Below are 27,941 nucleotides of genomic sequence, written 5' to 3'. Positions count from 1 at the left end.
TGTTTTGATTACTATGGCTTTGTAGTAGAGTTTGAAAGTTGGTATTGATATTCCTCCAGCACTGTTCTTTCTGTTGAGGATCATTTTTGCTCTTTGGGGTCTTTTATTGTTCCATATGAATTTTTGGATTGCCTCTTCTATTTTCTTGAAGAATGAGGTTGGAATATTGATAGGTATCACATTGAATTTGTAGATAGCCTTGAGAAGTATTGCCATTTTTACGATGTTGATCTTTCCAATCCAGGAGCATGGGAGTTTTTTTGCCACTTTCTAAGTTAGAATGGCTATAATCAAGAATTCTAATAACAACAGATGCTGGAAGGGATGTTGACAGAAGGCAACCTTACTGCATTGTTGATGGGAGTGTAAACTTGTTCAACCACTTTGGAAAGCAGTATGGAGGTTCCTCAAAAGACTCCATACAGAGCTCCCCTAGGACCCAGCAATCCCACTTTTGGGCATTTACCTGAATGCTCACAAACAATACCATACTAAAGCTACCAGCATGACTATGTTTATTGCAGCATTATTTACTATAGCTAAGATGCCCCTCAAGTAGATGAATGGATCAAGAAAATGTGGTATATATACACAATGGAATTCTATGCCTCCATCAGAAAGAATGACATTGCCCCATTTGTTAGGAAATGGAAAAACTTGGAAAAAATTATATTAAGTGAAGTAAGCCAGGCCCAAAGAAACGTAGGTCCCATGGTTTCCCTTATTTGTAATATCTAGTATATGTATGAGTCAAGCAGGAAAGGTCAGATAAATTGATGTTAGGGAAGTGAACCCTAAGATATGTATTCAAATTTTTTTCTTTCATGTGATTGTTTCTAACACATTTATAAGATTATTTCTTTGTTGCTTTGTATGTCCCTCCCCCACGGTATAACCCCTGCTTTCACTGTATTTGATGTTGGTATAATTTGTGGAGGGGAAGGGAAAAAAACAAATCAGTTAAAAGGTTATACAGGTAGACCCATTGCAACAATGAGATGTACAAGTCGTTATGTTGAAAATGAACTTTACAACTTTTGTGGTGGGAGAGGAGAATTGGGAAGGGATGGTAAGGGGAAACAAAGGAAGAAGCTACAATGCTTGATAAGAAATGTGCTAATTATCTTGCCCATGTAATTGTAATCCCTCTGTATAGTATTTTCACAATAAAAAAAGAAAGGAGCTATAAAATATGGAAATGAGGTTTTTTTTCTTAATGTACTATATGCAGTTATGTCTTTCTTTCATTTTTCCCATTTTGTTTTTCCTCCTGTTGTCACTGTTTTTTATTTCAGTACCCTTTGTATTGTATAAATGTATCTGATTTAAGGATGGGAAGGGGAATCACAGAATTTGTGAGACAAAGGACAAAAGGTGAACCAATGCAAAAGTGATACTCACAAGACACTGCGTTGGAAATGACCTTTACAACTTGCAGGGAGGAGTGTTGGGGGAAGGGATAGTGGGAGAAAATGAGGAAGAGCGTAATATTGTTTGACAGGAATTGTACTCATTTCCTTACTTGTGTAATTGTAACCATTCTGTACATCATCTTTACAATAATAAAAAACAGAAAAAGAAAACAGGTATACAGGGGAATGGACTCCATTCATTTGTTAAGTGATCAAGGGCCCCTGAAGTGTAGAGATCCTACATGCAATGTGAAAAACATGAGTATTAATTACTTAACCTGGTTTGAACCACTGTGTCCTCCTTAAAGGTGTGGTGTTCTTATGGATTTGAGCAAATTACTCAAATGCTTTGTTCTGCAGCTTTTCACATAGTCATACTGGTAACAACTATGTGATAGGAATACTGTGGAAAAAATTTAAAAATATAAAATGGCTACATGTCCTAAAAAAACAAAATCATTGCTTCTTGACTTCTTCCTTACTAGTGAGTATCAAGATGAGAGTATGCCATAATTTATTGAAGGTGTATGCACTTGAAAGACTTGTTCATTCATTTCATTTGAAAATGTTTGATTTTATTTTTCTTAATTTGCTTTAGATTTTACCCAGGCCAATCAATGCCTTCTTTTGAAGAGAACACTATATATTAGGAATTTGGTGTCTGAGTGGATTGGTATTAGAGGGAGGAATATCCTATAGTTTAGTTTGTGGCACTCTTACTTGGCTGCCATACATACTTGATAAATTCCTGTTATAAAATGTATGTAAGAGACAGATCAAGCATAAAATAAATAATTAGAAAATGTTGGGGCTGGGAATGTGGCTCAGTGGTAGAGTGCTTGCCTTGCATGCATGAGGCCCTGTGTTTGATTCCTCAGCACCACAAAAGCGGAAATAGCCAGAAGTGGTGCTGTGGCTCAAATGGTAGAGTGTTAGCCTTAAGCTGAATTTGCAGAGGGATAGTGCCCACGTCCAGAGTTCAGGCCCCACGACTGAAAAATAAATTTTGTTGCTATCATTGAAAATTTGTATTTTATATAATGATAGAAAAATACATAAAAGGTAGGCAAAGTTAGTGAATAGTAATAAAGTACATATCAGTGTAAGAACACCATAAATTTCAAAACAGAGAACCAGAAGAATTGAGGGGATAGGTGAGTTGGGAGAGATAGGAAGAATGATGAAATAGATGACATTGATCAAGGTCATTCTATTCACAAACTGAGATGTTAGAGTCTCTTTGTACAGTAATTAAAGATAATAATACATAGATCAATACTGGCAGAGGGACTGGAAGCAGCTGATGAGAGAGGATATGTTGCTCCTATAGTGATTTCATAAGCAAATGTTTTTAAAAGGCCAGGCAACTTATCTTTTAGATAAGTGTAGAGAGTGTAGAGAAGTTTCATGTCAACACATGCCTTGCTTTTGGGATCTAAAAGTACTACAGGTTATTTTTTTGTTCAAAAAGTTATTGCTGTTTGAAATGGTTCTGAAACAATCTTACAAAACAAAGTCATTGCTGTTTACATTTTATGCCACTTCCCTGCCCCATTTTCCCTAATGGTTGGTCTTTAAAAACTTCATTCTCAGAGAATTTGTAAAAATGATCATGAACAGTGTGGTCACAATACTTTGAAGCAGTAATAAAGAACAAAAATGTATTAATTGCTATTCTCAGAAATCTTGTGATTCACTGGCCGTCTCATTTAATGAAGTCTTGTTCCAGTGGAATGATTGAGCCATAAGGAGCATGTATACGTTGCAATAAGCATCAGAGTTACATTTTCTGATTCTTGGAGGGAGTAGTTTTCCTGTTACCCACCCTCTGCAAAGCTGCAATGTACTTCAGAGTTGTTTGTCAGTGCCTGGGTTAATTTGGTAAGAGAGTATTGACTACAGAATAAAACACATTTAGTTTAACAGTAATCAATGAGTAGCCGACAAAAGGGCATCTGATGTTTTGAAGTCTTTAAAATATGAGCTAAATGCACAAGCTGGGGAAATATTGGTGAAAGGCATGACTCTAGGGCTACATACATTGCAGAATGCAAACTTTCTTTTTCTCTCCTAGGGCATATCTGATGTAAAAGAGAGGAATGAATGACTATGCAGGATAATTAGTTTATATAATATGTTGTAAATACAAAAATTTTGGTAGAGATATGGAGAGCAAATTTTTCTGTTAGCCTGTCAGTTATCCATGAAAGGACTTTACTGCAAACTACAAGTTATTTATTTGTTAAACTTCAAACTTTATTTCAGCATGTGGAGAAAATGTGTTAGAAAAGCATTTAAAGGTGCCAATATCTGTCAACATCAAAGCTATTAGTTAAGCAAAAGAAAAATGTTTTAGTCTGAATGTATTAGCTTTACATCACTGTAAAAAAATGGATACAGGGAACCTATGAAGGAAAAGAGGTTTATTTTGGCTTGTAGATCTGGAGATTCACATTCAAGTTCCTGAAGTTGCATGGATTTAGGCCTGATGTGTGTAATACATCATGACTGTGTTATAGTTCAGAATGAGAACTCATATCTGGCTCCTGGAGCCAGAAAGGAAAAGGAGGTCCGGTGGGGTCTGACAACATACCTTCTAAGACCTAAGAATCCACCTCATAAAGGTCCATAGCATCACCTTGCAGACCAAAGCTTTAACTACAGCAGCCACCAAATAATAATTTCTCTGTACAAGTGCTATGACCCATATACACAGCTGTTTAATGTTAAAATTAGTTTGACATAAAGTAGGTCCTTTGTAAATTACCAGTGGATTCATGTAGTTCTAGCAATGTCTAACAATAATTCCTGATGGCAACAAATGACTGCCAAGGCTATTTTACCTCAGATGTGTGTGTGTGTGTGTGTGTGTGTGTGTGCGCACGCACACGTGCATGTCCACATGTGGTAGGGAAGAGGTGGTGGCTGCCTATTCCTATGTATAACACAGAGCTGGTGTTTGGTGCCGAGATGTAATCACACAGGGATGGAAAAAGGATTTGTTCCTAGTCCAGTGGCAAGCAAAGATATTACATGATTTCTAGACTTGCTGAAAGGTTCATCCTTTCTGGAAAGCACAAACTTAATTTTTTCATTGTTGACAGTGGTTACAAAATTTCATTAAATTTGATAGAAAGTATATCAAATTACTTTTGTTTCTCAACAATAAGAAGAAAGTCTCCCAAACGGAAGACTCCTTAGGAAGTTTGGATATTAAAAACAATATCTTCTCGAAATGAAGCATTAGAATTGGTTACCTATCTGAGATTTTAATTGCGAAGTAATGATTGGGGTGTACAAACTATGGCTAGATATTTTCTCCCACACTCATTTTTTATAAACACTTTGGATGTTGTTGCTCATGTATAATTTATATTCACTTTCATGCTATAAGAAACAGTTGAGTGTTTATGAAACAAATTATATGATACATACAGCCTCAGATATTTACTGTTCAGCCTCTTTTACAGGAAAATGTTGCCAGCCAGGTGCTGGTAGCTCACAGCTGCAATCCTAGCTACCTAGCAGGGTGACATCTGAGGATCATGGTTTGAAACCAGCTGGAGCAGAAAAGTTCATGAGACTCTTTTCTCCAATTAACCAGTGGGCTCCACCAAATCAAGCCAAAAGTAGAGTTGCCGCTCAAGTGGTTAGAGTGCCATCCTTAACCAGAAAAGTTAAGCAAGAGCAAAATCCCCTGAGTTCTAGTCCTAATACTAACACACATACACACACACACACACACACACACACACACACAGAAAAGCTTTGCTAATTTCTGCTTTAGACAGTCATTCCAAATTGTTACATATGTGCTAAACTTACTCTAACTACATTATAATGTTCTTCATAATAAAGATCCTTTATTCCTATCTTTGCCTTTGTCTCTGTCTTTCTCTCAGCATTTCTAAGGTAGATTGTTTCTATACTCCATAACAGTGAACATAGTCTTGAAAGAGTTAAATATGTCCATTGGTTCACCAGAAAAAGTGAATGTTTTCTGGACCTTGAAGGAAACTTTCATATCTTCAAAGAGAAGCTCTGAATTCCTGAACTCCAGTTTTCTCTATTAAACTGCTCTGTTATTTACTTATGGTGGCCTTAGGTTTAAAATTTTCTAAGAAAAATGAATTGGAAATAGTGCCTACTTTCCTGCCAGTGGTGATATCCATGGGTATCCTTACTACTACAAGTACTTCAAATTAAGCCAGAGTTCCAGAGTTCGTTATCTTTACGCATGTTGCTGGAAATAATCTCATTCTTTTTTTCTATTGAATTTGTTTAGTTAATTTTTATTGATATTATTTTAAATTATTCTGTAGATCAATTTGTATACAGTAAATATGTGTGTGTGTGTGTGTGTGTGTGTTTCCCTTTTCTTATACATCTTTGGGGATACTGGCCACAACCTTCTTGCATGTATGGATTTTTTATACATAATAAGATAAAGTCAGAATCTCTGTAGCATAGGTGTAGGTTTTTTATTTATTTAATAACTATCTGCAAGTACTGGTCATGACACTGAACTTTTTGCCATTTTTGGTCCTTTATCATTTCTTCTATTCTAAGAGGAGGGAGCCATTCTTCTGTTCATTTGAAAATGGATGAGTCAGGTAATGAGTCCATTCCTATCAAGCATTGTTACACCCTCCTTTATTTTTCCCCTACCATCCCTTTCCTCCCTACCTCCTCAACTCCTCCCTCCCCTCTTCACCCCCACCCCACAAAGTTATAAAGTTTGTTTTCAACATACTGTCTTGTACATCTCATTGTTACTATGGGTCATCCTGTATCCTTAGTTCAGCATTTTGTTATTGTAAAAGCGATGTGCGGAAGGGTTATAGTTATATAAGTCAAGTAATGAGTATATTTCCTTTCAACAGTGTCACCCACTCCCTCGTTCTCTCCCAGTTTTTCCCTCTTGCTCCCCTTCAAGTTGTATAGTTCATTTGCAACTTAGTGTCCAGGGAAAATCACTGCCAAATTGGTTCACCCTTTGTCCCATTGTTTCTGTGCTTCTTCCCGCCCACCCCCCTCCAAATAAATAGACTTACATATAAGACAAAGTGGTACAGAAACCAAACACAAACACAGCAATGAAAGGGAATAAACCTAAACCAAACACAAAACGGAAAGGAAAAGGAAAAATAAAGAACTGCAACTAATACAATGAGAAATAAAACAAAAAAAGAAAAAAGAAAAAAGAAAATGGATGAATTACATACCTGTATAATGACACAATTGTGTTTACCAGGGTCCTTGTGCTTAATGGCAGTTAACTTTCTGGAACCACCTTCTTGGACATTTTGAATCTAATGCTTTGTCATAAATTCTGGGAAACCCTAACCTCTATAAAAACATACTTGTGGAGGAAATTTTTTTTTCACTTATAAAAGGGAGAAAAAGTTACTTTATAATGTTTCCAAGAAAGTTTGAATTTTCTGTGGTAGCTTTATTTTTATTTTTTTTTTATTGTGAAAATACTGTACAGAGGGGTTACAATTACATGGGCAAGATAATGAGTACATTTCTTATCAAGCATTGTAGCCTCCTCCTTTGTTTCCCCTTCCCATCCCTTCCCATCCTCCCCCCAACCCCCCAATCCTCCCCGCTTACCCCCCCCCCCCGCACCAAAGTTGTAAAGTTCATTTTTCGACATAACGACTTGTACATCTCATTGTTGTAATGGGTCCACCTGTATCCCTATTTAAACGATTTGTTTTCCCCTTCCCCTCCACAAATGATAACAACGTCAAATACAGTGAAAGCCGGGGTTATACTGTGGGGGAAGGACATACAAAGCAACAAAGAAATAATCTTATACATGTGTTAGAAACAATCGCATGAAAGAAAGAAAAAATTTGAATACATATCTTAGAGTTCATTTTCCTAACATCACCTTATCTGACCTTATGTGTGAATTTTTTCAATCATAAACATTTTTATTATCTTTCAGTAGTTCTACAAAGGGGTTTCAACTCCACATGTCAGGTTGTAAATACAGTACATCGTGATCAATGTTATTCCTCTCATTGTTCTCACGCTTTTCTCCAATCCCACTCAGCTTCTCAATTATCTCAGTTTCATTTTCACATAAATACATTAAAGAGCATGACGGCAACTCTAAAGAGAAGGGTGGGAATATAATAATGATTAAAATATTGCTATCACTTTTCCATCTTCAGGCAATGTTTTCATTTTGAGATTATACATAGAAGTCTATATTGCAAAAGAAAATAAATGTCAAGTACAGGTGCTAGTTTTTATATAAATGTTATAGGTTCAGATGAAAAAAAAATCTACCAAGCAATTGATAACCTGCTTTTCTTTCAACTTCCCAGGAAGTGAGACTGGAAAGGAGATTTAATTTCTGCACAGCTACAGAGGCCTAGCATAGGATGAACCATCCTGGAAAAATTAGCTTCTTTCAGGACCTCATTTCCACTTTGTAGTTTATAGCACTTTTCCAAGATTTAATTTCCCTTTGGCTGTAAGCCCTATAGGAGGTGAAGAGTATTGACGTGTCCATGTGGGGGAAAAAAGCTGACTGTGTTTAGTTAAATCTGACAAAATCTTCAAGAAGAGACAAGTTGTTGTTGTTGTTGTTTTGTGTGTGTGTGTGTGTGTGTGTGTGTGTGTGTGTGTATGTGTGTGTGTTGGTCCTGGAACTTGAACTCAGGGCATAGACACTGTCCCTGAGCTTTGTTTCTCAGGCTAGCACTCTACAACTTGAGCCACAGCTCCCCTTCTGACTTTTTTGGTAGTACACAGAGCCAATCACTCAATCAAGAGTGGGACCTGGGGGAAACTCAGTAAATTATTAAAAAAAAACTTCTGAGTACAAACAATTACTAACATTCAAAGTATACCTACAAGTCCTGTCATCACAGTGTAGACATTTCTCTGTGAACATTTCTATTCTAAGTCATGTGTCAGGAAAGTAGTATTTCAGTGGTAACTCTAGTCCATACTGACCTATTTTTCAAAAGTAGTAGTTTTACCATGTGGGATCAAGTCTTTTATTTGCTTTCACTTGTGACTATTCATGCTCAAAAAGTGATCATCTCCCCTAATGTTTATCCTGAGCCTATACAATTAACCAAGGGTTAAATATACTTTTAAGAGAGACACTTAGATTGTCTTTCAAGAGAATATATGTTCCCTTTCCCTCGATTAACTGTGCTTACTCAGCTCATATATTGGTCTTGAATGGTTTCTTCATAAAAATGATATTTCTGTTAAAGCTTACCTCCCATAAATTACACAAATTTTAATTCATCAGTATGCACTATTTTCAATCTCTCTTAAGTGTGGTGATTATGAAATGAAATTCTAGAGCATTGAACTGAAGCATTGATTGGTTCCACACGGTTCTCTCAGTGGTATGATAAAATGTGAAAGTTTTCATTTGTTAACAAGGATGAACAGCCCGCTAAAAGTCATATATAAAAATTTTCAGGTTTCTCATATAATGCAATATCATAAAATATTAGTGTCCTTGTGTGTGTGTGTGTGTGTGTGTGTGTGTGTGTGTGTGTGTGTGTGTGTGTGGTTGTGGGGCTTGGAGTCAGGGCCTAGGAGCTGTCCCTGAGCTCTTTTGCTCAAGGCTAGCATTTTACCATTTTGAGTCACAGCTTCACTTATATTTTTTGAATGGTTAATTGGAGATAAAAGTATCATGGGGCAGGGCACCAGTGGCTCATGCCTGTAATCCTAGCTACTCAGGAGGCTGAGATCTGAGGATTGTGGTTCAAAGCCAGCCTGGGCAGGAAAGTCCGTGAGATTCTTATCTCCAATAAACCACTAGAAAACCGGAAGTGGTGCTGTGGCTCAAGCAGTAGAGCGCTAGCCTTGAGCTGAAGAGCACAGGTACAGCGCCCAGGCCCAGAGGTCAAGCCCCACGACCAACCACAAAAAAAAATATATCATGGGGACTTTTACCTGGGCTGGCATGGAACTGCAATTCTTAGATCTCAACCTCCTGAATAGCTAGGATTACAGTCATGAGTCACCAGTGCCCAGAAATAGCCATTCTTCAGGATTTGTTAAAAGGATTAGTCTTGTCAAAAGAAAATTTCTGCAACAATATAGTAAATATGAAGGCCACTTAGTATACTTTCCAATGAACAAAAAGCATTTGTAGAGAAATTAATGCTAATTATTAGGATACTGGAAGCCATTTCTCTCAGATTTAAAAACTTCAGTAGTACCATGTATAGTAACTTGTTGACATTGTAATTATTCTCTTATTTTAGGAGGATAAATAATTATCATAGCAAACATTCCAATTTCCTATACATATAATTACTCCATTTACTGAAGGAAGACAGAAATATAAAAATCCCCGTCTAAATAGGCTTTATCTTGGACTCACAGTTCTAAGAAACCTAGTAAGTGAACAAATTTACCATCCTACAAAATTGAATTACATGCCTTGTAAAGAAGCCACTGAAAGTATTTTAAGAAGCAAAATTTTTATTTAATTGTTACTGAATGAAAGTGACTGATGTGGAGTTGGATTGCAATCTGTGAGCTATAGGGAAAAGGCAGTGATAAAGAAATCACAATGAAATGCAGTGAGTTTTTAAACCCAAGTAAATCATACTGCATTCTTTTTGGCAGCAAGATTAAGACTAAAAGTCATTACTGATAGAAATTTTGCAAACCTAGTTAAGGAAAAAGATGTGATGGGAGGTCAGGAGGAGTTGACTAAGCTAGGCATCAGTGGCTGACACCTGTAATCCTACCTACCCAGGAGGCTGTGATCTGAGGATTGCCAGCCCTGGAAGGGATGTCTATGTGTCTCTTATCAGCAAATGACCAGTAAAAAGCCTGAAGTGGCACTGTGGCCCAAGTAGTGCAGTAGTGCCAGTGTTGAGTGAAAAAGGTAAGGGCCAGCACCTAAGTCCTCAGGTCAAGCCCAGTACTGTCACCAAAAAACAAAACAAACAAAAATCAAGAAATCAGTCAAACTAGATTCCCTGACGATTTCTGGAATGCTTGACAGTATGCTAATGTTGTATGTGGCCTCCTTACCATGTACACTGCCTAAAGTTGTATGTGGCCTCCTTACCATGTACACTGCCTAATCCCCATATTAAGAATACATTCTTTTGGAGGAATCAGGGAACGTAATTATGCATATATATTTAACAAATTATATGGCAACATATAATTTTTACAATGCTGAGCTGAATATTAAAAGCACCAGTGAATGAGATAAACCATTATTTAAGTTGGCATTAAGAGAGACATTAGGATTGAGAAGGCAAAGCAAGGCTACTTTCTAGTAATTATTGCTGAAATTTGATATTGGAGAATACAAGAAAAAAATAAAATATCTTTCAATTATCTGCAATAAGGAACAAAGAAAGTATCTCCAAGTCTGAAATGGTAACCAAATCAGACAGATAATCCATTCCTGATGCATCACTTTTGTTTGGGTACACATAAAAATACATACAAATCTAGAGTCCTTCTGAAAATGCATGAATGGTTCATGAGAGGGAACTAGAAGTAAAATTTTTAATAAGTCAAAATGCTTCTGCTTTTTTATATGGAATTTACTGTCTCCATAGAAAAGAAAAGAACAAGAAGAGGAGTTCAATCAAGTATGGAGGCACTTAATAAAATTCGCTTCCAAGAGTCCACAAGAGGATGGAATAATTAATAGCTACCGTTAATTGTAATCAATTAACATGACAACAGAGAAAAGGATCTGTGACCAAGGAAGAAGAATGAGTCATTGACTTCTTATAAATGGAATCACTGGTCAAGAAAATGAAGCTATTTTCTAAGTTGAGAATCGAGCTTTTTGACCAAATACACTCAAGGGAAAGATTGGTACAGGGCAGGAGTGTATTGAGATGAGGCTTACCACCCACCTAGCTAATTACTTCTTTGGTTAGTTCCTGTAACCACAAATATTCAAAGACTTGGAAGGCATGGTTTGCTGATAAGCTTGTTGAAGTCAGAAAGCCAGTGAGTCAGAAAACCCCATGGAATGGCCTATTTCAACTCAAAGAACCATTGCTAATGAATGGCAGTGATAGAAGACACGATCTGCTGTTTTCCTCTTCCAATAGACTCTCACTTCTGGAGTCTACAGCAAGAGAGAATTATCTTGCTGTAATGACATTTGTATTTGGTTATCCTCCTTAAAATCTACAGAGAGCTGTAAGTGTTTAGGAGCCTCTGGAGTATATTTCACCACTTCCATTCTCAGTTATGTGGCATCCAGTATCATCACTTTAACATTGCTTTGCCTTCCTTCCCCTAGCCAGGGAGAGCCATACCCTTACCTTCTTTAAATCTTCTCCCATTCTCACCCAATCGTCTGAAAATCAGAGTCTCAGTCATCTTCATCGTTATCAGATGAAATCTATCCTCCCACTGACCCCAGCATATGTACGCACACACATACACACCATCTTGTAAACATTATGTTACATCTCTTTATAGCCTTAGTATCATTAGTAATTATGCTTTCTTGATATGGTTATGGCTAATTTCATGGCTATATAGAATGAGAGAACATTTCAGAAATAGGTCCAGAGAGAGTAAGTATATTTCCCAAGGTTGCATAGCAAGCTAATGGCAGGACCAAAATGGCAACCCAGATTATTAGCCTCATGCCTTCTCCATGATAGAAATGAAGATGCTTATACTGGTTTAAAAAATGGTGAGCAGTAGCAAAAATGTGAGCTTTTTTCACATTTTTCAGCTGTATGATGTCAAAACCAAAACTTTATTATTTTATGTGATGAATACATTGTTCTTATTCTTATTATCTTATTCTTTGTCCCTAGCCATAATTAATAAATAAATAAGATTATTGTCTTCACAGAAGAAAAGTCTTAATTTCCTCTTTTCATAAGGTTGTAATTTATTAAAATTTTTTCCTATCATGCCCATACAACACTCATCAATCTTGACTTATCAGACCATGTACTTTGCTTTTCTTTAGTCTACTCTGGAGATGCTTTTCCTATATTGTTCATGTCTACATCCCTGCTAAGTAATAAAACACTTGAATAATTTTGCCCAAGCAAAATGTAGTTATAATGGGTGAGTCACCTATAGGGCGGCTTTTTAACATTCAGGATACTGTTGAAACCCATTTAAATGCCTGTTTGTCTCCTTTACCCTTGAAATTTCTACCCCTGCCTCTGCTCATTGCCTTCCTCTTTTCTTCTCTCTTTCACTCTTTTTCTCTCCTCTCATTTTTAAAAACCAAACTGTATTTTTTTTCCTTAGAATAAGGGCTTTGTATCTTTCCAGTGATGTTATCAGCACTATGGATATATACTGAGTTGTTTTTATCCCAGCATCTCAAAATCTGATTCTGATTCTTCAGTTACACCTAATACTACAGACTTAAAAAAATCAATTCCTAAGTTCCTTATCTGTTTCTCTGCTTCTAGGATGTCTGAATCTTTCATAACTAATGGGGATATTGAATTCAGAGGGCTTTATGGAAGAAATGCATTGCAATTTTTGTAGAAAGGAAAAAAGGTGGCTGCAATTAGATATAATAACTATAGCTTAATTTAGATCCATTTTACACTGGTTTGATAGAAATTGGTTAATGTAGAGTTTTTAAATTAAAAGCTAGTTTTCATGAAAACATTAGTTTAACTTTTCTGCTGGTGTGTTGGCTCAAGATTTCTCAAGGAAAAAAATCAATTGTTGGTTTTAGATTCTTAGATGGCAAGATAATTAAATGGTTATTGTGGGTGTTCATAATTTTTAGAATATACTAGGGGTTGATTAGTGATGCCCATGATTTTTTTTTGATACTGATTAAGCAAATCAAGGCAGACCTGGAACTTCTAAATTTGTTATTTGGTCTTAATGCCATGTTTTGTATTTGTATCATTGAATCACATGTATTCTTCTTTTCTGGTAGGCTGTTGAGTTTTCATGTAAATCTCCATTACATAATAGTTAGCTCATCTGCCAGACTTCACATTACTTGGATGAGCTCATCTATTTATCCATTCAATATCCCCAACTATCATTTAACCATGTTAAAGACCTTTTCTAATGGCCTTTATTCATTTCCCCTACTTCAGATCTTTGTATTATCCAGAAATATTAATGTTTCTCCAATAATTCTTTTATCATAAGATATTATTCATCAGGAATTTCATAACAATGATTTTATATAGTTTGAGCCCATTGTAGAATTTTTTTTGAAAAGAAACATATAGGGAATACTGTTGTATATGTCCTTGTGGATCTCTGAAGCATCAGGTCAGTGGAGAGCACACCCAGGCATAATGTTGTCTATTTGTACTATAACTAAGCAGGTCTGGAGACTGCACTCAGGGGATGTGGATGGACCTCTCCTTTTATGGCAGATATTTCACTTAACACAAGGGTATGCATGATGGGACTAATATATTTACATATACTTGCATACGACCCAATGTATTTATAAGTTTATAGGCTAAATCCAGCTTCCACGTATGAGAGAAAACATACATCTTAGTCTCTCTGGCCTAACTTACTTCATGTAATGTAATTGCTTACAGCTCTTCCTTTTCCTTTATAAAAGGTAAACTATGCTTGCTAATGGAGGAGTAAAATTCCACTATGTTTTTATACTGCATTTTCTTCATACATTTGTCTGTTGAGGAGCATCTGGGCCCTTGTGATTCCATAGCTTGGCTATCGGGCATAGTGTTGCAATGAACATGGTTGTGCTGGTTGGCTTTACTACTTCCTGGTTTTTAATCTTTTAGATAAATACCCAGGAGTGGATTTGCTCACTAATAGAGTATTACTGTGTTTTAATTTGCAAGGTAATTCAGTTCTTTATCAGTTTAGTCATCAGAATAATCATTACTTAATTTTCATAAGATTCTATTGCATAAAAGATTAAACCTTAAAATAAAGTTGTTATTTTATTGAGGTTATAATCCCTTCCTTTTCAAGTTCTTGAATGTTTTTAAACTTCATGAATATTAGCACCAACTGATGTACTGAGAGTCACCAACTATAATTAGACCTAGGAAAGAAGCACATGTTGGTTTTCTATGTTCAAAATCCTCCAGGGTCTAGCCTTTTCCTTGAAGCTGTATCCCCTTCGACACCTGTCTCTTTGCTCACCAGGCTGTAGACACAGTGACCTTCTCTTTGTGCTTGCAACATATGACAGAGGACTTTTTTTTTCTTTTCTTTGTTTAATTTTATTTTCCTGTAAACAAAGGAAATTTTTACTTGCTGTTCACTTTGCCTGGTGTCCTGGTCCCCAGCAAAACTCAGTTGTCAGAGAGATCTCCATGTGAATTTACTTCCTCAGAGAATCTTGCCTACCATATAAAATCTGTTCCTCTTGCTGTCATCTTGCTATCTTTCAGGAGATCCTAATTAGCTATCACTTGTTTGGATGAGTCTAGCAAGTCCTTTAGCAATTGTCTTCAGTCTGTAAGCATGATACGACAATAATCAGGACAGTTGGCTCATTGTTTACCTCAGAGTGAGTCCAGTGTTGGGTAGCTAGTAGTTGCTCAATGATTATTTGTAGTCTAAGTAAGTGAATGCCTCCATGTTGGTGGTTACATAGCTATTTCCCAGCATAAATCTTAAATTATGGAATAATCAAATCAACAATCAAGGGGATTCAACTTTTTTTCCTTTCTGGTAACATGTATACATAAATAACCTTTTAATACTTGAATGACTGAGACAACTATTAGAAGTTTATCAGTACAAGAATTTAAAAATGATTACAAAGAAACTGGAATATACTTCTTTCAAGGATTAATCAGTATAGCTCAGTGAAACATTGTTGCTGTGGACAGCTATGATTTATGAACAAGCTCTACTTGTAGAACAGAACAACTTTTTTTCCTTACTTTTTTGTCTATGACTCAACTTTTGTCCTTGGACAGAGAAAGTGCTTTGGAATTCTGTTCTTGATGCTGATGTCTTTTTCTACTGCATGATGTGCAGTCTGCCCTTCCCTAGCATGACATGACATGTGTTTCTAAAAATCATTGCATTCTGCCAAAACATACATAGGAAGCATGGATGGGCTCAATGGGAGATGGAGAGTAGAAATGGAATACTAAAAGCATTGGCCAATGACAACTTAAAAATAAGAAACAATAAAAATAGTGGATAAGTTAGTTCCACGTGTGTTAAATGGTTAGGAAATAAATAAATAGATAGATACAGCTATAAATTTCACATTTTACCTTGAAAAAAAAAGACCTGCAGTTCTCTGGTGGGAGTTGGTGTCAACTCCTTGTGATATACTGCAAAGGGTGGAAGGCAGGCTGCCTGAAATTTCAGGGAATGGCATAGGCTTGGTGTGAAGGACTGTGACTCTTAAAATGCACAGCAGACTGAGGGCTTTTCAAAAAGTGTGCTTTTAGCACACCTATAATCCTAGCTACTTAGGAGACTGCAATCTGAAGTTCAAGGTTTGAAGCCAGCCAGGGCAGGAAAGCCCTTGAGGCTCTTATTCTAAAAATGCTGAATGTGGAGCTGTGGCTCATATAGCAGAAAGTTAGCCTTGAGAAAACAAAACAAAATAAAACAAAACATGCTTTGTGTTTGTGTTCACCAAATTTTTCGTATGAATGAAATCAAGCTTAAGCAAATGTGAACTGTGTGTCATGCTCAAAGTTTTCCCTGATTTATCAGTTGCATTGGGACAAATTTATACTTGTAAGGTAAGGACTGCAGCCCAAATGACCAGAGTAAGGAGGAAATGAAAAGGAATTGAATTCTGAAAACTGTCCTATGATCTAGCTCTTTGAACAGAAAAGCCTGGGAAAGTGTCTGACCTCTCTTTATCATTCAGTGGAGGAGGTGGTCATGGATGGAGCCAAGTTATCCAAGGAGAAGACACAGTAGTGCTCGTGAAAGTACTAGGCAGTGCCTGCTCCCTGTTGTAATAGTTCCAAAGCAAGTCTGGGGGAGGAGGGAATTTATAATTAGTTTAGTGATAAACTAACATGCCCAGGATAAAACACCAAGCCAATCCGCTGACATTTTCTATTGTTAGTCTTATGAAATACCTTAATTTGTGTTAAAAAAAAAAAACCTCAAGTTTCTTCTGTATTTGGAAAATTGATATAGGTTATGGGGAAAGTATATAGGTTAACTAAACACCTGATATGTGAAAGGAATATATTTCAAACACCTTTGGTTTTGTTGTCTTAATCTAGAACTTTCTTTATAGTGTAGCATGTATGTATAAGGTGTATATGTGTGTGTACTTGTGTATATTCTTTGTATGTTTTGTGTATGTAGGTTTCTATATTTGAATCAACAAGTTGAACAGAAAGGATTATTTATATAGCAAGGGAAGGTTCTCCCTTATTAGGTATTAGAGATTCTTCACTATGACAGTGAATGAATTTATATAGCGTCCCCTTTTACTTTTGAAATAAAGAAAAATTCTGTTTTCTCAAAATTTCCCATCTTTGATAACATTTGGCTAAGTTATGTCTTTACAAATGACCAGATCCAGATTCAATAAGCACGTACATTTCTAGGACCACTGTGTACTAGGTAATATGATAAAAAATTTTTGTACATAAGATATAGTTGTAATCTTGACTGTTTATCCAGTTAAAGATTTTGATAAATGTGCAAGAAAAACAATACCAGAATAAGTGAGCAGCTCAAGGACAGGTAAATAAGTGGGAACTAAGGGAAGGGAGAAAATGATGGAATGATAAGGGAAGTCTTCTCAAGGGCATGGCTGATGGCTGTGATTGGAAGAGCCCTTTGCTTTCACTTCAGAGAGGCTTTTAATCAGGAACTAGGACTTACCCGAAGGTGCAGTTTGATATGTAAGTATGTTTAGAGGGTCATAATTCATATCTAGATTGTAGTCTTTATTTTTCGTTCATGATCTTCAGAATAACTTTTTACACAGAAGTCAGAGACTGAAAACTATACCGGTGCCTGTGCCTGTGATATGGCTGTGATTATGCTGTATATATTGAGTAAGCCATTGAGATAATCAGGGCATTTGAATTACTTCAACACAGAAGGGTCTGATTCTCTTCTTTCATGATAGGAATGTAGGCTTCTCACAATCAGACATTGTAGCTTTGATTTTCATCATAAAATTATGCATTCTGTATGCAAAGTGTTTCAGTTAGTTACAGTAATAACCATAACAGCATGTAATGCTTTCATGAAAGGCAATAACAAAAACAAAACACAAACAGAACAAAGACAACATTAGCGTAGCTGACCTGGTACTATCAGGAGATCTGAGATGTGTGTGGAGCCGTCTTTTCTGGATCATTCAGTCCCTTTCAATCCCAGCTGCCCATTCATGCAATGAGCTAGTTTTCTAAGATTATAAAAACAGTGGGCGGTCTGGCCTATTTTTATCTCTGAGAACCTGACTGGACAAAATTAAAGCTCATTCTTTAACCTTATTCTCATCAGCCCCATGGTCTAATTAACTTGAAATTCTTGGTTTTTCTGTAGAAATAGTGATGTTCTCTTTAAAGTATATGCCAGAGATTGAAGTGATAAAATAATTTTGAATGGGTAATAGTGCTCTAATTATTAACTGAATTACTATGCTTTGTTACTAATTATTTTTTTCATAAAACCCTTGTTAAAAGTCATTCCCTTTGTTCTTTTCACAGCATGAAAAGCTGATACATGAACTGGAAGAGGAGAGGCACTTGCGTCTTCAAAGTGAGAAGCGGTTGCGGGAGGTGACCTTAGAGTCTGAGCGCAACCGAATCCAGATGCTGGGTCTGCAGAGGCAATTCTCCAGGTACTGATCTTCACTATATGCACTGGTGCATGCACAGGGTGTCCGTGCACCAGTAACTCCTTAGGCTGCAATTCTGTGTTGTAGCTTTTGCTGCATTTGGTAAGCTGAGTCTCAGTAGTTTAAGCCATGGAGGCAGATTGTCTGAAACTTGACGTTTGCACCAGAGCAGGCTGGGCTTTATTGAAGCTGATGGTCTTTTCTCTACCTCAGAGGTATGTCTTTGAGTCTGTAGGGACTTTGTGGCCTGTGTGTCTTTGCTATGTGACACAGTCATCTCAGGGAGGAAAAATAGCCCCTGGTCATCGCAACCCTCTTTTACTATAGAGAATGCAAATGTAATTATTTGGTAAATTCTTACCAATATGGTTTTTTAAATGAATTAATGGTTATGAAAAGGACTTGGAACATTTAGTCAAGCCTCTTTTTAGCATCTAGCTCCATTTCTGCAATTTCAGGTATATTTTCATATCACAAGCAATGCATATTCACATCTAAGAATAAAAGACTGTTTTGTATTTTAAAAAATGAATCATTGAGTTCCATTCTTTAAAAAAGATATGGCAGCTAGATGGTGGCTCATATCTGTAATCCTTGCTACTCAGGAGTCTGAGATCTGAGGACTGTGGTTTGAAGCCAACCAGGGCAGGAAAGTTTGTGAGACTCTTTTCTCCAATTAATCACTTAAAAAGTCAGTCATGGGGCTGGGAAAGTGATTCAGCGGTAGAGGGCATGCCTCGCATGCCTGAGGCCTTGGGTTCGATTCCTCAGCACCACATAAGCAGAAGTGGCACTGTGGCTCAAGTGGTAGATTGCTAGCCTTGAGCTGAAGAGCTGAGGACAGCACCCAGGCCTAGAGTTCAGGCCCTACAACCGACAAAAAAAGTCATGGAGCTGTGGCTCAAGTGGTAGAGCTTTAGACTTCAGCACAAAAGTTCAGGGATTATGCCCAGGTCCTGAGTTCAAGCCCCAGGAGCAGCACAAAAAAAGACATAACTAGATTTTTTAATAAAGGATTCTGAAATCTTTAATATTTAATTACAGAAGAATTGAAATCTCTTCAACTCCAATTGATGGGAGCTCTCAATTTATTATCCTCCAATCGAACTTTGAAAGAAGCACTGTTTATTAATCCTTGTCATTTTGTTGATACAGGAAAGGAGGAGGCAGATCTCACTCTTTATACTATGTAATTGAGATGTCTTTATATTCAAGCTATTGACTTCCATGATTTGAGAAAGGTGACACAGTAGATTATTTTTATATGATGCTGGGTCATCTGCTGTAAATCAAATGAGTATTTCATACAGATTTATGTTATAGAAAAACTAAAACTTACATCTTAGGCTGAAAGAGAAAATTATTATATGTACAGTAAATAGTGGTTGGTTGTGCATACTGCTTTGTGAGAATTTTTTCCTAGTATTATCAGTTTTCTTATGTAAAGCTTTATTGGAACTCTGAAGTTCAAGTGCAGTTAGCAGGGTAACTAATATAAATCAGCAAAAAATAGGAGAGAGCATAGATAGCAGATAATTACATGATAATTTGAGAAAGTCCCATGGCCTTTCACAGTTAAACCTCAGCTTTAAACATACATTTTAGTAATTCTTATTTAAACAACCTGTTAATTTAGTCTTTGTAAAATTCTCAGTAATACAGAATATGCATATAATTCATCACCCTTGGACATGGTAGAGATTCAAATGGTCATATAAATGATTTATATAATCCAAACTATTATATTAAATTAAAAAAATTTTATGTTGATCCTTTTAATTCTGGATTAATTAGTTCATTTGTAATTTCTAATACCTAGCAAGTGGAATTACTTAATTCATGGACTGTGGATAGTTTTTTAAAAATTAAATTAGTAACCAATTTTTTAAAAGAATACAATATAGCTTATAATAAAAGGTAAACTAATAATCAGGTAGACCAAATCAAAACAGAAAATAAAGTCCACCATAAGAGAATTTGACTAATAATTTTAGTCACAGCTCTATATGTTTTCTGAGAATGAATATTTAATATAGCTCTGAGATTCCTGGCAGCTTTAAAAGAAAAATACAGGAGATAGGCAATTTTTATCTCACAGTCAGAGGCCACTCCTCTTAGAGGAAAATCATCTCTGATTAAAAAGTTATACAAAGGTCTCCTCATAAAGGACATTAAAGTATATAATAGTGGCCCAAGGATCAATTCTAATTAGTTTGACTGCTTCCACTATGACTCTTTAAGTTTGAGAGGTTAACTAGTATCTGAGTTTCATAATACACAAAATTAGGAATAGAAAGTCCATATGTAGGGGCTGGGAAGGTGGCTCAGTGGTAGAGTGCTTGCCTTGCATGTATGAAGCCTTGGGTTTGATTCCTCAGCACCACATAAGCAAAAAGAAAAAAAGCTGGAAGTGCGCTGTGGCTCAAGTGGTAGAGCACTAGCCTTGAGCTGAAGAGCTAAGGAACAGCACTCAGGCCCAGAGTTCAGGTCCCACGACTGGACCCCCTCTCCCTCCCCAAAAAAAAGAAAGTCCATATGTAAAGGCACAAATAAAGCAATAGTTACTCTAGTGTCTGAGTTCTTGAATTAATCATTGCACGGCGAATTCATGAATGCATAAAGCATTAATGACAAAGAATGATAAGATAGAAAGGTCTGAGCTGGATTGGGTAAAGTGTTTCTTGGTATATGTAATGGCAGTACAGACAGAAGAGCTTTTAAATATTGCTCCTAGGTCTCAACTTCAGGGAGGAAGTGGGGTAGTGGAAAGGGAAATAAGTAGTGAACATAGAATCTGAGTCACTTAGAAGTATGTGGGATGTAGAATGTCAGCAAATGGTTTCAGGAGAAATAATTTGGAGTTTGGGTTTATGCAGGTTCAGCTGAGTTGGATGCTGGGTTTCATGGTTTGGAGAAAGCCAGCAAGGGTGACTGTTTGTGATTATCTGTGTTAATTACTAGGACAACTTGGATGCTGAAAATCCATTTTTTGTACGCTTTAATTGTAAAAATGCCATACAGAGGGGTTACAGTTACATGAGTGGAATGTTTGATTTATTTTTCATTAAAATGAGTTTTTTTAATACTGTGTTATTTACATCACCACAAAACTTTCAGACTTAAATCCTTTCTTCCCTTTGGCCTTTGATCAAGGTCTAAAGTTCTGAAAAAATAAAGAAAAAGGATATGTATCCAGGGACTGCAAATTAAGCTGAGCCTCACAGTTAAGGGAACTCTTCAATGAGGGAATGATGCTAATCATTCGAACTGCATTTTGTTTGTCTTAGTATTCGATGCTACAAATGTGAGTTGCTTTTCAGATGCGATGATGGATTTTTAACCCCACTATCTGATGGGATTTGTGCCTGTAAATACTTTATGATGGTGTCCTCTTTTTCTTTATAACTTCTTGTTCAGCTTATAAGTGTCCAGGTCCACCAGGCTTAGAGGCAAAGACTGAGACTGGGTTACTGCTTTCTGTTATAATTAGAGGTTAACCTCTATCCTCATTTTCCACTTCAGTTTAAAAAAGTGTTTGAGCCTCAGCAAAGGGGTATTTCCACAACATTATCCCCAAGCTGAGCTGAGTATATTTAGTTGTAGAAACGATTTTAAAAAAGATGTGTGGCATGGCACCAGTGGCCTGTGTCTGTAATCCTAATTAACTCCCAAAGCCAAAATTGGAGCTATGGCTCAAGTGGTAGAGTGCTAGCTGTTAGCAAAAGGAAAAAAAACCCTCAGGGACAGTGCCTAAGCATTGAGTTCAAGCCCCAGGACTGGCATGCATGTGCAATTACACACGTGTGCACACGCGCATGTACACACACAGACAACAAGCAACTAACACTACAGAGTACTGATTTCATACAAACCATATATGATTTGAACATGTATTTGATTGGAAATCTTGGAAGTAATCTAGTCAATTCTGTGAGCTGCTGTTATCACAAAATATTCACTTTTATTGTATACACTATAAGAGCCAAGTTAAACAATTTAGAAACCAAATAAAAAGGCTCTACCCATATTTATGAACAAACAGTATTATATGCTACACAGGAATTTTTTTCCAGGTTCAGCGGGCCAGACTTGATATTTGTTAATAGGTTATTATGCTTGGACATGAATAGTCAAAATTAATGATCATATAGTGATAATAGTACTATATATTTTAATGTGTAATATTTTATTCTACAATATGTTTTACGCTTTCAATTACAATTGATCTAGCAGATTCACCACCTGGCAGACATTATTTTATAAACTATCTCTAGTCAGCAAACTGGCCATCAAGGATCAGTGTTTCTCTGAAGCCTTGAAATGGGGAACAGTTAGTGTTGTCAATTGTAATTAGCCATGGTTGTTAGAAATCATCCAAATGCAATCCAAGATTCTATTCTCTACATCCAGGATTTCTCTGCACCTACTGTGACCTCCCAGCACTCTTATCTGCTGCCTTGAAGCCATTTACTTGCTTAGTGTAATGGCGATTCTTCTATCACAGTTGATTGCTGGGCCTTTATTGCAGTCTGTTGTATGCTGAACTTCAAGGTGATGTAAATGGAGATGGTTTTTCTCATCACTCATTGCTGTTCACATTATCAGCTCTCAGAAGACACTTCATAGAATCCTAGGGTTCGTTTTTTTTGTTGTTGTTGCCCATTTGGAAGCAGCTGTAGGCACCTGGCACAGAGTGTGTGTGGAAAATGATAATATGTTCTTAAATGTTCTACTCTCTTCTTCCTGAATATATGTTTGGTAATTAAAGAACATTTTCTCTGCACCATTGGAATGAGTAAAACATAACAAGATGAAAAAAAACTATCAATTGATCTTCAGACAATCAACAGCTCTTCTGTTTCTCTTCTGCATTTGTTTCCATCTCGGCTGGTTTAACTCATCCTGGAAGCAGGCTCTTCTGAGTGCCTTGTTCTTCCCAATGAATGTAGAAGACAATTTTCTATTGATCTGAAGTTGCTGTTTTCACACTGTCAGCAGTACTTTTAAGACTATTCACAAAAATTGGACCCTTATGTACAATTCTGTGTGAATCTACCTGAAATTTAAAATGGCAAAGCAACTTTGTTAAAGGACATGTTTCCTTCCATTTCAAACAGATGGAAGAAAATATTGTAAATGGCATTGTGTAAGATGTCTGGCTAAAACAACAATGTCATATTTTCATGTCAGCAGTGTTTTTCTTAATCACTGAGTATATGATATATTATTTGAAAAAAGTAGAAGTAGAAGAAACCAGCCCCAGAGACATCAGAAGCGAAAGTTATTTTCAGCTCCCTTTGGTGACCACAAGCTTTCTGAATGTTGAATAGTATTTTATTGCTTTGCGTTACTGTGTTTTGCCTGAGAAGCATTGATGTTTTTCTCTTAAATTCTTAAGATTTATTGAATAGACAATATGGAAGTTCCATTGCCCTTCACTCATTCCTGGGAAGAAATACAATATTGTCAAACAGTATTGCTTTCTTTTCAAAGAGCACTGTTCTGTCTAATTGAAGCTCAGTAGTTCAAGCATCCTTGTAACTAGACTAATAACTCTGGTGAAATAATTTGACCCTTCTTGGTTTCAATATGCTCATTTGTAAAAATGCAGTCTAGTATTATCATGCTTTTATGCTCTTTAGAAGACAGTACATTGGAAATGACATACATTTACTTATTGTGGGAATTATTTATTACACTGATAACTAGACCTTTGACATGACTAGCAACAGGTTTTCATTTTGAAAAGTGGGAGTGGGAAGGAATCAGTGTGGGTCCCTGGGGATATATTTAGACTGACTTTGTGAGAAGTAGAAAATAGAAAGCTGCCGTGTCTGGATGAAAAAAATTATTTTGGGGACAGCCTAAGTTAAATGCTGAGGAATTTGACTGACAAAAGGAAGTGAAGATATTTTGTAGTGAATGTACTCAATGCTGCCCTTGGTTCTGATTTTGTCAACTTTATGATTTATTTGAGCAAGTTTGAGAACAACACTCTGCAGAGAGGATTTTATGATACCCATAATGTTTTTCACTTCTAAACAATTTCTCTAAAATGGTAGCCATAAAAATAACAGTGATTTAGTCCCTAGTCCACAATTTTTTCAATGACCTATTAAAACTTCTAATTTGTTACTGTCTCCACCTCCAATACATTCTATAGAAAATAAGTATATAGAACCTTACTATAACTTCAAACTAAATTTATTCCTACTCTTAGTAGTATAAGATTTATTTTCTGGTCAGGTTTTTAAAAGCTTGATAAGTTTTGACAAGCATATACCACATATAATCACCATTGTAATAAAAATATAGAATATTTCCACATAGGAATGGTGACATCCTTCACTGTATCCCAAGTCCTTGGCAACTATTTATTGATTTCTCTCCTTGTAGCTTTGCCTTTTCCAGAGACTTGTAAATATATTTATAAAGTACTTCTAACACCTGATTTCTTGCACTGTGCATAGTCTTTGGAGATGAGCGTACTGTTGCATCTATCCGTGGATTTATTTTCTTTACTGCAGATTGGTCTGTGACTGTGAAAATATACTGAATATACTGTTGTGTGTTCATCCATTTACCTGCTGGTGGACATTTGGGTTTTCTGTAGTTTGGGATGAGGATGGTTTAAATTGGTATAAGTATTTATGTCCAAGTCTTGTAGGGTGTTTTTCTATCACTTAAGTAAAAGACTAGAATAGGGTCACTACTCTAGGGCCATATAATTAACATTTATTTCACTTTACAAGAAAATACTAAGGCATTTTCTAAAGTGTCATGCCATTTTGTATTTGCCCTTAGACACAGATAATTCTAGTTGTTTATAGCAATAAATTCTTCTCAAAAAAAGAAGAAATCCTATAGAAAACCACACAATGCAAATACTTGGCCAATTGAATTTATATAGGGCAAACACCCTTGCAACCAACACTTCATCAATAAAGTACTAGCTACTCAGACTTGTCTCTACATATTGCTTTTGAGTATCAGCTTTTGGAAGAGGCACTGTGGATCAAGTGGTAGAGTGCTAGCCTTGAGCTAAAGAACTGAGGGACAGCGCCCAGGCCCAGAGTTCAGGCTCCACAACTGACAAAAAAAAAAAAAGAATTCTAGTCTCAGCTTTCTCCCAAAGAGTAATTATTATCTTGATTTTATAGCAATAAAGTCTCTATCTTTTTAGTAATTTATTATTTAATATGTACAACTGGATGCTGTAGTTTAATTTTGCAAATTTGTTAAAAGAATTTATTATAGATTGCCTCCATTCCTTCATTTCAGATTTACCTACCTATTGAAGAACACAGAAAAGTTGACTTGTAAAATTTCTCATAGTCTAACTTTTATTAATTATTCCTGGGGCTATTCAACATATTCTCTGGCCTTTATACTTTCTACAAATTGTCATCTGTTTCTAGATGTTTTTCCTATGATTTATCTAAATAAAGAGTTAATAGCTGTTTTCTATTCACATGACAGAAGCTAGTACAACTTGGAAATTGCTGTCAGTGAGTAAATGCTCAGTAATCTGTTGATGGAGGAATAGATGGATAAATGAAAATAAGAATGAGTGAATGAATGAATGAGTGAATAAATAAGAATCAGAGTTGCAGAAAGAATTGTACTATCAAAGATTTAAGTTAAACACAGAGAAGAATGACAGAAATTTGCTTCCAAGGGAAGGTGTAGGAATGCCATTTCTGAGGGTCTTTAAAAGTGTGATAATAGTCATCATTCTTAGAGTTATAAACTGTGATGGCCTAGAAGGATAAAGACATGATTTTCCAGGCTTCTATGATAGAGTGCTCCCCTATAAAAGATGAGCTGCCTGTTTCTGAGTACTCTTTGTAGAATTCCTTTCTGCAGGGCACTAAGTGGAATTTGGTGCATTGAAAGTTTACTTCCCATAGGGTAGAGTTTACTTTCAGAGAGAGTTTTATGACCCTCATATAATTTTTCTGCCAGGTCTCTGGCTGCATATGGGGCAGGTTCACAGGCATCAGTCCCAGGAGTGTGGATTATTGTTCTCAGTATCTTTCACATGCATAATCAGTGAATTGAATGGGTGACATTCATGCAGAAGGTATCCCTGAGTGCTGAGCGTAAATACTTGGAACTGTTCTTGGAGATCCTTTGTTTAATTTGTGAAAAATAATTTAGTTAAGATGGTCCTTGTTTATAAATGTCTACATCTGTTGCTCACAAACAGCCTCAAGCTTTTAAGGATGTTTGCTGAGAATACAGAATTAGCCATGCTGAAGCTATGGGGTTGTGACAGAAGAAATGTGTTGTAGTTTTCATTAAATTGTTTTTCTGGATTCATTTCATGTTTCTTCTGATCTGTCAAGTATTGTAGTATCAAGTGACAGAATACATTTTCTCAAGATTAGAAATATGAATTTTTTTCTCCCACCTAATCCCTATAGCAATTAAAGAAGTATATTTTTACTAATTAGATAGTATTATCGCATTAAGAGTTTTTAGGCTAAGTCCAAGGTATCACACTGATAATTCCAGCTAATGGGATGTTGGAAATTGGGAGAATTGCTGTTGGAGGCCAAATAATGAGAATCCATCTCAATCAATAGACCAGGCATAGTAATATCCCTCTATAATACCAGACAAAGAGGAGGCATAGATAGGAGGACCAAGGATCAGGAAAATATAGGAACTCCTACCTGAAAATAACTAAAGCAATGAAGGGCTAGGGGTGAGGTTCCAATGACAGAGTGATTGACTGGCAAGTATGGGGTCCTGAGTTCAAACGTCTCTGCCAAAGAGAGACAGTGTCTTTTAGGTAAGCACCACTGAAAGTATGACCATTTAATTTGGCTCTGTTTTTGGCAAGATGATTCTTTTTTTAAAATGTTTTTTATTGTGAAAATACCGTACAGAGGGGTTACAATTACATGAGCAAGGTAATGAGTACATTTCTTATCAAGCAACCTGTCATGTTACAAATAACCCAAGGATCAGCCAGGCACCAGTGGCTCACGTCTGTCTATAATCCTAGCTACTCAGTAGGTTGAGATCTGAGGATCATGGTTAAAAGCCAGCCCAGGCAGGAACCTCCATGTGACTCTTACCTCCAATTAACCATGAGAAAACCGGAAGTGGCTCTGTGGCTCAAAGGGGTAGAGCACTACTAGCCTTGAGCAAAAGAGCTGAGGGAGAATGCCCAGGCCCGGAGTTCAAGCCTCATGACCGACCCCCCCCCCCCCTCCGCTCCTGCCAAATACCCAAGGATCTGATGTTTACAAAATATCACACATGGAAGGGAAATATGATTAGATGAAAATCAAGTATTTGCTATGAATCAGGGAAGAATAAAATGATCGAAGAAAAATTTTGCAGCCAAAAGGAATTGATTTGTGGTGAGTAATGAAGCAGATGCACATGGGAAGGGCTGAAATGGATGGAGCAGGGAAAGACAGATGCTTCAAGTCGGTAAGCAGATACAAAGTCAAGCCTCAAGACATGAGTATGCCAATGCATGTTGCCCTTATATGAGCAAAGGATACATCTGCAGCTTGAGTAGTATAAGAAAGCCCTTTGCAGTGTCAAGTTATGAATTTTCAATCATGCAACTCAGTCTTACTCTAGACTAGTTTTTGAAGCCCAGTGGTCACCTCTGATATCAGAAACACTTTAACAATTGATTTCTATTCCCTCAAAAGAGTACCCAGTGAAGTAGTAATATATTTAGCATTACTTCCAATATGCAAGACTCATTGAACATTTACAAGCCTATTGCTTTCTCATAAACAATC

General features: G+C 36.5%; 1 protein-coding gene across 1 annotated transcript in view; it reads left to right on the top strand.

Moving 5' to 3' along the window:
• Nckap5 (NCK associated protein 5) overlaps positions 1-27,941 on the top strand; it is a gene marked incomplete at its 5' end in the record, with an annotated part of 649,445 nt that overhangs the window by 147,588 nt on the left and 473,916 nt on the right. The window contains one exon of the mRNA XM_042685241.1: positions 18,041-18,174. Within this exon, the coding sequence (XP_042541175.1) occupies positions 18,041-18,174 (134 nt within the window). The remainder of the gene's footprint in view (positions 1-18,040; positions 18,175-27,941) is intronic.

This window comes from Dipodomys spectabilis, unplaced genomic scaffold, assembly GCF_019054845.1.
Source record: "Dipodomys spectabilis isolate Male_0828 unplaced genomic scaffold, ASM1905484v1 ptg000094l, whole genome shotgun sequence".
Lineage (NCBI taxonomy): Eukaryota > Metazoa > Chordata > Mammalia > Rodentia > Heteromyidae > Dipodomys > Dipodomys spectabilis.
This window is presented reverse-complemented; position numbering and strand designations above follow the sequence as displayed.